The sequence below is a fragment of the Triturus cristatus genome, chromosome 10 (genome assembly GCF_964204655.1).
Source record: "Triturus cristatus chromosome 10, aTriCri1.1, whole genome shotgun sequence".
In the NCBI taxonomy this organism is placed as follows: domain Eukaryota; kingdom Metazoa; phylum Chordata; class Amphibia; order Caudata; family Salamandridae; genus Triturus; species Triturus cristatus.
In genome coordinates, this window is record NC_140593.1 from 361,252,080 (window position 1) to 361,264,844 (window position 12,765).

The 12,765-nt window shown below is 47.8% G+C and overlaps 1 protein-coding gene across 4 annotated transcripts in view; it reads right to left on the minus strand.

Annotated features, from left to right (window-relative positions):
• Positions 1-12,765, minus strand: part of LOC146789441 (ATP-binding cassette sub-family B member 5-like) — a 1,226,636-nt gene that overhangs the window by 225,200 nt on the left and 988,671 nt on the right. For all 4 annotated transcript variants that reach the window (XM_085631579.1, XM_085631577.1, XM_085631580.1 and 1 more), the window contains one exon: positions 5,016-5,159. In XM_085631579.1, coding sequence (XP_085487705.1) covers positions 5,016-5,159 — 144 coding nt within the window. The remainder of the gene's footprint in view (positions 1-5,015; positions 5,160-12,765) is intronic.

Genomic DNA, 12,765 nt, shown 5'->3' on the forward strand with positions numbered 1-12,765 from the left:
AATTGTTAACAATGGCTAACAGTACATTATCTAAATTCAAGCATTACCAACTAGCAAGCTGGGTTAAGGCCCTGGGGAAGGATGGGCCAGGAAATAGCAACTTCGAAAGGAAAATATAAGGAAATGCGGTGCATAAGAAGGAAGTATCAAGATGCTATTGGTCGTTCATCCCAGCAGGGAAGGAAGACTTTCTCTTACCTGCAGAGATCTGGGGGAAGGATCTGCCAAGGCTGGATACATAAGAATTATGGCAAGTATCAATGTCTGCATTTTGGTATACCATTAATCTGCACCTCTCAGAAAAAAACATTTATTCACAATGCACAGAGCATGTTGGACGTCAAAGAAATTGACAAAGGTAAATAAACAGAAGGTGAATTGCTGTCCTAAATCCAGAGAAGATATGGCGGATGAAATACACATGTTTCGGCAGTGCCCCAAGCTCCAGAACGTTTGGGAATGAAGTGGGTAAGATACTCATGGAGGTGATGGACCAATACATAGAGGTAAGCACAGATCTAGCCGTGTTCGGGGTAAGAACCCGCAATGCAGGAATCTCTAAACTAAGTAAAAAACAGAAAAACCTGCATTTTTTACTAATCCTATAGGCTAGATGAGAAATCTGCATTGAATGGCTACTCCCTAACCCACCAACACAGTGGGAGTGGTTAGCATCGATCCAACAGGTTAATAAACTGTATCGCAATGAGAGGCAAAGTAAGAGAACAGAACTTTTGGATAACTGGGAACAGAAGTATAATCCACAGGGCTAAACTATAGAAGGTAACCTGATGTCCGGTGATTATGCAATACAGCAATAACTTGTAAGAGTGAGACTTGCGCTTGCGGTTCCAGAAGGTAGCTCTCCCCTTGGAACGAGTGGGAAAGGAAGACAGGAGGCACGGTAGATGGTTTGGATCTCCCCCACCTGTAACCCATAAGGGCAGATCCAAGATGGTATAGTTAGAATCAAGACCCCTGTTATCTCCTAATCCTGTCTCTTGCACAATGAGGACAAAAAAAACCAACTTACCCTTCAAGTCCCCGCCTAATTGCGCTTCTTAATGTTTATGCCCCTAATCAGAGACAAGAACCTTTCCTTAGGACATTATTGCGGGAACAGCTGAAAAAAAAGAGCAGTGACATAGTTCTGGGTGGGGACTTGATTTTGGTATGGAACCCTCAGCTAGACTGTACTGCTACCTCCTTACAGGGCACAGTGGCGATGTCTGCAGCGCTCAAGAGAGATCTTACAGACCTTGGCTTCGTTGATGTATGGAAGTATAGGTACCCTAACACCCGTGGTTATTCTTCCTAACACCCGTGGTTATTCTTCCTATTCGCATGACCACACATCATACTCCAGAATAGATCACCTTTTCATCACTCACTCCCTGCTCCGAGAGCTAGAAACTGTCTCCATCTTGAACATTTCGATCTCCGATCATGCTCATGTTGAAATTGTGTGGAACTGGGGTGGGCACCTCCAACAGGTCCAGACATGCTGGCGATTTCCTACGCAACTTCTCATAGATCTGGTGAATGTTGCTGACATCCAAAAAGAGATCAGGAACTACTTTGATCTCAATGAAGTCTGGAGACCTCGGGCCACACCTTCTGGGATGTATTCAAAGCCACTATCAGGGGAGTCATTTCCTCCATTGCTTTTGCCCATGCGAGAGAGTCCCGATAGGTTCAGGCAGGTTTAACTTCGGAGCTTAAAACACTTGTGGTCCTTGATCAGTCCACCCCTTCCCGATGAAGTAAGAGGCAGCTGGCCTTGTTGCACCCATAGATTAAATAAATCAGAGAGGTCCTTGCTTGACTTAAAACATTGTTATGACAAAGGGGGGAATAAAGTGCGGTCACTTCTAGCTCGTAAATGACGCCAGCAGCATCCAGGACCGCATACTAGCACTCTTTAATTAATTCTCCTCCAAAACAGGCGTCACCTTGACAAGGAATGCAGCAGATTGCCCTCATCCCCAAACCCGTTAAAGACCCCTCTCTTTGCACCTCCTATCGCCCCATTGCACTTAAAAACACAGACGCTAAGATCTACACCAGGATATTTGCAAATCGCTTGGTTGGTTTCATTTGTAATCAGCAAGGGGTGGATAAAATCCGTCAGGTTGTCCGTCTAGTGGAGAAATCCCATCGCCATATATCCATGCCTGCCTACTCTCGCTTGATATGGAGAAGGCATTTGACAGGGTTAGTTGGCCATTTCTCAGAGCAGTGCTTTGAAAGATTAGTCTTGGGCTTGGCAAGCTTTCCCTAATGCTGGCCTCCTACACGGCCACACAGAGCTAATTCACTTAACGAGAGGCACTCGACAGGGGTGCCCACTCTCACCCTTGTTGTTTGCCCTAGCGTTGGAAACCCCTGGCCATCACTATCCATCAGATGGAGTCCATCATAGGCATCCCTTTTGGCAGGCATCCTCGCAAACTAAGTTTGTTTTCAGATGACCTATTGCTCCCTCTTACTCGACCTGCGAACTCTCTCCCTGCAGTGGTCCATGCTTTGACTGACTTTGAACAGTTCTTTAGCTTTAAGTTCAATATGTCCAACTCTCAAATCTTAGCTTTCACAATACCGAAACTAGACCTCCCCGCCATACAGTCCCTTGCCCCCTTCCAATTGGCCCCACATGCCATTCGATACCTAGGTTTCAACCTGACCTCCACCTTGTCGACCTGGACGAGAGCTAATTGGGAATCCTATCGAAAATGTATCTTAGATGATTTTTGTCAATGGGGTGCCCTGCATGTGTCCTGGCTGGGACAGCTCAATGGTGTCAAAATGTCCAATCTCCCTAAAATTATCCACCTGTTTCAAACGCTGCGAACCTCCATCCCCCACGATTACATTATTCGCCACCAGCAAGATATCCACACCTTTGTATAGTGGGGTAAACAACACAGGTTCTCAAACTCTGCTCCCTATGGATCAGTGGAGTCTAACCTGCCCCAACCTCCTTGAATACTACTGGGCGGCACATCTCCGTTTCATTTATGAATGGACGGTGAGAGAGTGAGAAGCATTTGTTCCACATGGATCGGGTGGTCACCTGCAGGCCCCTTTAGGACCTTGACTGGCTCCCTAGGCACGCTTGACTGCCAAGTGCCTATATTGCTACCCCTAACAAGATGATCCTTGAGATTTGGGACATGATTGCATTTAAACGCGATCTTACCACAGTTCCCTCCTCAAAACATTCCACTGGCCGCAACTCAGATTTAACCCCGACCCTGGAGACTCACTCCTTCTCCAGCTGAGAAGAGGAAGATTGTCGCACCTTGCGTGATCTGTTCGAGGGAACTTCCGTTAAGACATATGAAGAATGCAAACAGGAATTCCAAATACCTGTGATGGCTAAACTGCAATACTGTCAGCTGCGTCACTGGGTGCTACAACCCCCAACATCTAAGGGACGACAAGGCAATTTTCCCCTTTTGAGACATTGGTCAGGGCTTATGATGACATGAGAGGTTTGATATCCCGCACTTATCAGGTCCTCCAACACTCTGGCCTAGCGCGTCTGCATACATATCAATTACAACGGCACGCTGACACCACTGAGGGTACCTCCCAGAAACAGTGGAAAACACTGGCAATATATCCCTAAGCTATATCGCAGTATACAACAGAATCAGACAGCATGTAAAATGATGACACAGTGGTACCATATACCGACACACCTTAGCACCATTTATGGCACCACATCTGATCTTTGCTGGTGCTGTTACACGGCTCCTGGTGATGTTCAACATATATGGTGGTCATGCTCTATCATTTCCACTTATTGGAAAGAAATCCTAGGTCACATTAAAAGTGCGCTGCCTTCCCACTTCCTGCCTCTTACACCACAGTTGTTTTAGGCGTTCTCCCCCTAAAAGTAGAGCCATGACACACACAGATTGGTGTCTCGCAGGCAATAGGTTGGAAGCTGCCAAACATCTCACAGCATTCCATTGCAAACAATTCTCTGCTTCCCCTAAGGCCCTATGGTGTACATGCTTCTGGCACGTTTTAGCCATGGAGCTTCTGTCACATAGGACTGCATATTCAGACACTAAATTTGCCAGCATCTGGCAACCCTTGATCGATTACATCACACGCCTGGAATATACATGCATTACACCTCCCATGTTCAATGCGCTCCGACTCTTGGATTGAGCTGCACCGAGAATGGAGTGACAAGGCCCTGGAACCTCTCACATGCCCTTCATCTCCCCCTTTCCACCCACCTCTCACTCCAACCCAGAGGCGCAACTAGAGTCAAATTTCGGGGGGGGGGGGGGGGGTAAGAAAAATTTTCGGGGGAGGGGGGCTGATTCTTCAAGCAAAAGGTAGAGTGGAGCTGCAGGGGCTCTAAGCGGGGGTGAAAACCATCAAAGCCTCATTAACAAGCAAATGACCTGTGAAGTGTGGCTGTGTGTGTGCCCGGGAAGCTGTCTCCTCCCGGGCAGCCAAACACAACGGGGGGGGCTGAAGCCTTTTGAGTCCAATGGGCGTTGCGCGCCTGCTCCAACCCATCCCATACCTCTGTCCCTTCCCATGAGTACACGAGACCCCTTGACATTAGGCCCTTATAAATACTGCCTTTTCGACCTTTCTTGTTTTACTGTTTGAGTTCTATTGTTGGGCAATAATCGCAGGTTCATGGAAAGAATACACGCCCGCTTGGATCTCTTGCTGTCACCTTTGTATCAACGCAAATTTTATCGTTGCACACTTTTCCTGCATAGTGCTGAGACTAAATCCCTGCTGTTCCTATAGTACTTCACCTAGGGAGCTATACAAAGTAGTTAACACCCTTATGACAACACGTACTTGTGTAGCAAGCCCTCCGCCCTCTACTGAACGATGCAACATGTTTGCCACTGCTTTTATAAATAAAGTAAAAAATATTCTGGCTTTCCTCCCAAGAATCACAGGCATGGACAACCAATTTCACCCCCAAGTGACACACATTGAAAATACAAAACTGTCACCTGCTTTCAACTTACCGTTATAATCTTTGCAAAAACAATGCAGAAAACAGGATGCGTCGCACCATTAAACAGCGCTGCCAGTGTGCCCAGGGTTATGTATGGCCATTCTGATTTGTTCAAACTCAAAATTCTGAAGAAAGAAACATTTGGATGATTGTCCTGGAAAAGAAAAATGGAAACCAGTGACAATTCTAGCAGTAGTGCCTGTCGTTCCTGAGTGAAACAACTCAATAGGAATACGAACCGAGGGTTTAAATCATGACAAAACAAAGGGGTGTTGAGGAAGGTTTCACACTGAGCATCCATAATAGGTCCAACTCTGTATGCAATCATTTAAAACTTAGGTCCCGCTTATGGGAATGCTGGTAAAACCAGCTAGGAATTTCCTCAGAGAGAGATACTGGTATAACAGGGTACGACATTTCATTTCTGGCAAAATCCCCATTGTATGTGGCTTGGGGAGATTGAACTTTTATACTACAATTGTGAATAACCCAAATTTACCTGGCTATGTGCAAGCTTGGTACTCGGCAGGTATAGATAAATTAGGTATTTTTCTTTCTCCTGCACGCCTTGATTCATTTGATGATTTAAAAGCGAGGTTTAGTATTAACAACAAGGAGTTTTTTAAGTACCTACAAGTTACGGATTACCTCCAGTGGAAAGTGGGTGGTCGCACCGGTTTTGAAAAAAAGGTTTTGGTTGGCAATATAATAACACAGAATTCAATGCGCATTGGGATGATTTATCCGTACCTGAACAATAAAATGAATGACGATCTTGATAAACAGTGTGTTAAGTGGCAGAATAAGCTGTTGGTTTCTGAAAATGAATTCGCAAAGGCTCTTTTTAATGTCGACAATCTTACAAGTCCAGTTTTTTAAAACCTGTTTTATGTTGTACTATAATCCTGCAAGAATCGCAAAGTGGGGATTGGGGCCAGGCACCAACTGTCCGAGTTGTTCCACTGTCTGAGCTGATATTTTCCATATGTTTGCATCTTGTCCATCTTTAGAACCAGTCAAAAATGAAATACAAAGTTTTTCGGCAATCAAATATTATATAAAAGTTTCATTGACTCCGAAAATAATTCTGTTCGGGGTATATGAAGAGAAACAGACCCCGGGTATGGACTTTTTTCTTGCTGTATCTATGACGATATTTAGACTTTTAATTGCTACAGCATGGGTGGAACCACAGCCCCCTCAGTTCCAACATTGGCTTGCCTTTCTATTAGCCGTAATATAAAATGGAGATGGCGATCTATTGTTGGAAAGGTTCTAAGGCAAAGACAAAACGGAAAGTTAATATGGGCACCTTTACTCAAACTGGAAAACTGATGTTGGATGTAAAGTTAGGACGGATTGCTAACATTTACTTACTTTAAGCCCTGTCTCTTTGTGTTTATCTTTGCACACCACACTTTATATAACTGCTGGAGGTTTATTTCTGTTTTTATATATTGGAATTAATTATTGATTAAATTTTACCAGGCTGTCCACCGTCTGTGGATTAAGCCCAATATTGTACTTGTATATTACGATGAGCATCATGAATGGTTGTATTCATGTTATTTATTCCCTGATCGGGGGTGATGGGGGAGGTGGGGGGTGTGTTTGGTGGTGTATTGTTGCGTTGGAAAATGCTTATTAAAAATAAAAAAAAGAAATATTGCAAAAATAAAGACGTGTAGTAACGTGCGTAAAAGCAGTAGGCAAGCTGCAAGTGCTCATGCTAACTTAGTGAAAAACGACAATGTCCTTATGGGGCATGTGACAATGCTATAATCAATTGTTTTTGGGTGAAAGCCTTGAAGTTGGCAGGTGCAACGGTGGGACATACCCTCTAACCCACAATTAGAACCTGCCTGCTGGGACTGTTCCCCCAACCATCCAAGCGTAAAGTGGGTACAGGGGTCCTGGACCTACCCTTAGTCTTGGCTAAGAGGAGAATAGCATTGACTTGGAAATCCGCCTGTGGCCCCATAATTGGAGACTTGAAATGGGCGGAAACCCATTAGGCGGGGGCGGAGGGGAGGGTCTTGACCAGGGAGGATGCGCGGGGACTGAGACAAAACCCCCTGTGGCAGAACCCTGGGGAGACGTTCTTGAAAATTGGGAATACCCGAGAGATATCATAGTGGGGTTGAAGACAGTGGAGACAGCTCTCACTCTGATGGAGAACAAAATCAGTTAACCTGAGCTGCTAACAGGGATAAGGATGTGTGTGGGAAATAACAGAAAAACAAAATAAGGAATCGGGAACGCATTGGCCCTATGAATAGAATGAGGGCTGCCTTTTTTCCTGAACCACCCCCTTGACCTGCCTGCACTTTGGGTAGACTGACCCAACAACAGGTTGGTGGCCTGGTGTGCATTGGCCGTCTGCCCCCCTTCCTGCCCGAAATCCCCCCGGACCTTTTTTTCTTTTCCCCTGATGGACTCCAGTGTTCCTGCACCACCACTATAGAATAACAGTTAATAGCTAATTGTTCTCTGACTTATATAATCTGGGTCATTTTCACTAGATGCTCCCTTTCTCATGCCGGGTTGCATATAAACCTAAATTATAAATTGCATATATAATAGGCACACGCTCTAGGCCGCCACGATTATACAAAAATGGCCTTGGACTCTGTCTCCTAAGGTTATACCTCACCTCAGGCAGTTAGAGATATTGCTGTACTAAATGCTGGAAATGGCGGCCTAGCCTTACCTGAATTTTGCAAAAGACATACTATATTTTGTATTGTACATCTTGTAATGTTATGAGTTTATATAAATTAGCAGATATTAAATGAAATGCTAATAAAAATGTTTGGAAAAAAAAAACTGAAGTTGATTCGAATTTGAACTTTATTAGTTCTAACAACCCCACTGCCCCACTACACAATACCTAACTGGATGCTTAGCCTTAAATGGCCAAGTCTGCTGCATACCAATAGAGATCGCCATCGATAGTCTGCCAGTCTCTGAGACCCTGAAACGGTGCCAGTGAACTCACAGCTGACATGGTGCTGAGGTGGTGCTATGCTGGAGCCGAAATGGTGCTGCGCTGTAGATAAGGTTGTGCTGCACTGGTACTGAAGTGGTTCTGAGCGGGTGCTGAGGTGGTGCTGCGCTGGTGCTGAGGTGGTGCTGTGCTGGTGCTGAGTGATGTTGAGGTGGTGATCTGCTTGTGCTGAGGTGGTGCTGTGCAGTTGATGAGGTGGTGCTGAATTGGGGCTGTGCAGATGCTGAGGTGGTGCTGATGTGCTGGTGCTAAGGTGCTGCTGCACTGGTGCTGAGGTGGTGCAAATGTGGTACTGATTGGTGGTGAGGTGGTATTGCCCTGAGGCTGACGTGGTGTTGCCCTGGAGTGATGCCGAGGTGGTAGTGTGCTGATGTGGAGGTGATGCTCAGAGATACTAAGGCGGTGAACATTGATGCTGAGGTAGTGCCGAGTGATGCTGTGGTTGTGCTGAGACATGCTGAGGTGGTGGTGCTGTACTGGTGCTCAGATGGTGCAATGCTAGTGCTTGGGGGGTGCTGTACTGGTGCTGAGGTGGTGCTGAGTGATGTCGAGCTAGTGCTGCACTGGTGCTGAGGTGATGCTGTGTAGCTGTTAAGGTGGTGGTGCACTGATACTGACGTGGTGCTGCACAGGTGCTGATGTGCTGTGGTGCTGGTGCTGGTGCTGGTAATGGGGCTGAGCATGTGCGGAGTTGGTGATTTGCTAGTGATGGTGCGCTGGTGCAGAGGAGGTGCTGATGCTGTGGTGGTGCTGTGGTGGTTCCGAGATAGTGCAGCACTGGCACTGAGGTGGTGCTGAGGATGTGCTGACCTGGTGCTGCGTTGGTGAAGAGGTGGTGCTGAGTGATGTTAAGGTGGCACTCTGCTGGTGCTTAGGTAGTGCAGCACTGGCACTGAGGTTGTGCTGAGCTGGTACTGAGGTGGTGCTGTATTGGTGCTTCGGTGGTGCTGAGTGATGTTAAAGTGGCACTCTGTTGGTGCTGAAGTGGTGCTAAGTGATGCTGAGGTGGTAGTGTGCTGGTGCAGAGGTGGTGCTCCGGTGGTGCTGAGGGATACTATGGGGGTGATTTTGAGGTGGTGCTGCGGTGTTGCTGAGTTGGTGCTGAAGTGATGCTGCGCTATTGCTAAGTTGGTGCTGAAGTGGTGCTGCGATTATGCTGAGGTGGTGGTGCTGCACTGGTGCTGAGTTGGTGCTGCACTGGTGCTGATGTGGAGGAGAAGTGGGGCTTAGTGATGCTGAGTTGGTGCTAAGGTGGTGCTGTGCTGAGGCTGAGGTGGTGCTGTGTTGGTGCTGACTGATCTAGTGGTGGTGCTGTAGGGGTGCTGAGTGATGCTGAGCTGGTAGTGGTGCTGATGTGGTGCTGAGTGGTGCTGAGGTAGTTGTGTTCTGGTGCTGAGGTGGTGCTGAGATGGTGCTGCAATGATGCTGCGTTGATGCTGAGGTGGTGCAGATGTGGTGCTTATTGATGCTGAGGCGGTGCTCCGCTGAGGTTGAGGCGGTGCTGAGTTGTCCTGGGGTGGTGCTGTAGTGGTGCTGAGGTGGTGCTGACTGGTCCTTAGGTGTTGCTGAGGTGGTAGTGTACTGGTGCAGAGGTGGTGCTGTAATGCTGCGCTGATGCTGAAGTGGTGCTGCACTGATGCTGTAGTGGGGCTGCGCTGGTTCTGAGTTGGTGCTGCACATTTAGCGGTGCACTTATGCGGAGGTGGTGCTGTGCTGATGCGGAGGTGGTGCTGTGATGGTGTTGTGGCAGTGCTGAGTGATGCTGAGGAGATGCTGTGCTGGTGCTGAAGTGGTGGTGAGTAAAGCTGAGTGAAGTTGTGGTGGTGCTGAGTGATGCTGAGGTGGTGGTGCTGCACTGATGCTGAGGTGCTGATTCACTGGTGCTGAGCTGATGCTGAGGGTGCTGCGCTGATGCTGAGGTGGTGCTGCACTGTATTTGAGGTGGTGCAGAAGTGATGCTGCACTAGTGCTGTGCTGGTGCTAAGGTGGTGCTCAGATGGTGCCGCACTGATGCTGCACTGGTGCTCAGGCGGAGCGCTCCTGGTGCTGAGGTGGTGCTGCACTGATGCTGAGGTGCTGATGTGGTAGTGCTTAGGTGGTGCTGGGAGATGCTCAGGTGATGCTTCAGTGGTACTGTGGTGGTGGTGGTGCTGACTGGAGCTGAAGTGGTGCTGCACTGATGCTGAGAAGGTGATGCACTGGCGCTGAGATGGTGCTGCGCTGATGCTGAGGTTGTGCTCAAGTGGAGCTAAAGTGTTGCTGTGCTCGTGCTGAGCGATGCTGTGGAGGTGCTCAGGTGTGCTGTAATGGTGCTGAGTGATGGTGAGGTGGGGCTGAGTGTTGCTGAGGCGGTGCGGAGTCATAGCTGAGATGGTGTTGCATTGGTGCTGACTGATGATGAGGTGGTGCTCCCAATCCGTGAACATGTGTACAGGTCATCTACAAAGTTACTTTCTAAAGAGCTCATAAACCTGTCCCTTTTGACGAGGATGTGCCTCGGAGTCTGAGTGAGGCACCTCAGCTCAGATAGCCACATCAGCACAGACTTTCTGGAACAGAAAAATAAATTATGCCATACCTTTTACGGCTCACCTGCGACAAGCCCTGCAGTGGGCGCCAGACATGGGCAATGATGTCAACGTGCACAGTGCACTCAAAGCATCTGAATGCACAGCCTACAGATATTAGGCTGAGGACAAAACACATCGAGAATGGGCTGAGGAAGATCGTGGTGCAAGATGTGGAATTTGTTAAGAAGGGTGGAGTAGAGAAACCAAATTGAACAAAGCGCCCCTGAGGCACAACGGGTGTTAGCACCCGCTTCTTGTTCCAAGTGACGTTTCTGGTATTAATGAAGGGGCTCCAGATTGTTGGACTGCACATTCTCTACTACGATAGCTTACAGGTTAGAGTCAGACTGGGAGTGGGAATGAATGGGATGGGTGGCCAGGTAACACTGACGATCAGCCAAGGGAAGGACTGGGCTATTGACGTATTGAAAGGCAGGTGCCACTAGACTACCAATAGGCTGTCAGTCAGGTGATAGGTGTACCATGAGAGTGCGCTGCACTGTGGGTTTGGTTAGATTATGCGGGGCGGAGGCAAAAGAAAAATTATGCCACCGTGGTCTTCCTAATTGTTATTTATTCATAGTTAGGGCATGGGTAATCAATCACTTTGACAAGAATATCATTTTTCTTTAATAAAAAGGGTTAAATACGAACATGTGTCCAAAATTGGACATCAACGAAATATGGGTGGCAAATAAATGTTCTGTCAAGGAAAAAATGCTGGACTAGTACGTATCCGGGACCATGTAAAAGAAACAGCAAGGGGAGCGGCACCATGGGCATGTGCATCATTTCTTTGCACCTGGAGGCACTTCCGTGGTACAGAATGTGCTCCGACTCTAGTCAGTCCCCCTTGTGCTACACTGATCGCAAGGGTGCACATTTTGAGCTTCCGCAATCTCATTGACCATGGTCCAATGCTACAGGAGACCACTCTTGCCTCCGTGCCCAGGCTATGCTGCCGTCATATTCACAGGGGCAGTCAAGCTCTAACAGTGTTCCACATAGGAAGGGATGCATAGGTAGATATCACAGCAGCACTGTCACAGCATAGCTGAATTTGCTTCTTCCCTTGGCACAGCACACTTTTTTTGACCTGGCTTCCGCCGGACGCAGGCAATAAAGGAGTGATGTGGCACGCACGAGGTCAGTGACCGTGATCTGGCCCGGATGGTCACATCTTTGGAGCATGCATGCAAATTACAGAGCAGCGTCTGCAGGGGTGTAGGACCATGCCTCTCCCTGTGACATGTGAAAGTATGATTTTGCATTTCTTTTACATGGCTAAAAAATCAGAATAAACTTGAATGCTGCAAGAAGCAGAGATGCTGTTTTGATTATTTACAAACGTTAAATACATAGTGAACAGTTTCGTAGAAGTGTGGGTATGCAGCCACTGCACACCGTTCCCCCTGGAGTGGTCATGTTTTTGTATTCATATGCGAACCCTCCCTGAAAATGCTCCTGCAACTCTCGTGAACAAAAGCTGTGGAGGCAAACTGGGTGGTCTGTATGTGACATGGGTTTACATGAACACCTACAATGGATACACTTCGCATTAATTTGGTCAAGACTGCTTGAGTCTATGTTTGTTTTTTATTAACCCCACTGGCTTGGTTCGTTGTAACAGTTATTTCTGCCTTTCTAACTCGCACCCTCTCTGTGCAGCATCTCAACCCCTTCCTCACCTTCACTCATTCTTCTTTTTCTCATTCCTGAATTGTCCCTGGTCTCATTCTTGCCCAGCCATGGGGCTATCCGGGGTGAAATGATAAATGCTGGAAACACACCCCAAATGGGCCAGAGAGGTTGTGGCGCCGGAGGGGTCCTGTTCCTGTGCTGGGCGAGGAGGGCAGCAGCTGTCCCAGCTCAGGGGGGAGAGCACGAGGGGGACAACCAGTGCACGCAGGAGCAGTGCTCGGCCATCGTCCAAGGCTGGAGAGGAGTGGGCAAGGAGTGCAACAGTGGGGCAGTGATGGCAGGGCAAGAGCAGGGTAGGGAAACTATAACAAGGAGCAGAGAGGGGGCATGCGCATGGTGGAGGGGTGGAGTGACCTGCAGGCAAAAGCAGCGGAAAGGAAGAACCTGGTCAGGAGAGAGGGGTGGGACCCTCTGGAAAACAGCACCCGATATTTGATCTCGGTCTCTAAATGTGCAGTTAATGTGACCAGATAACAAGATTT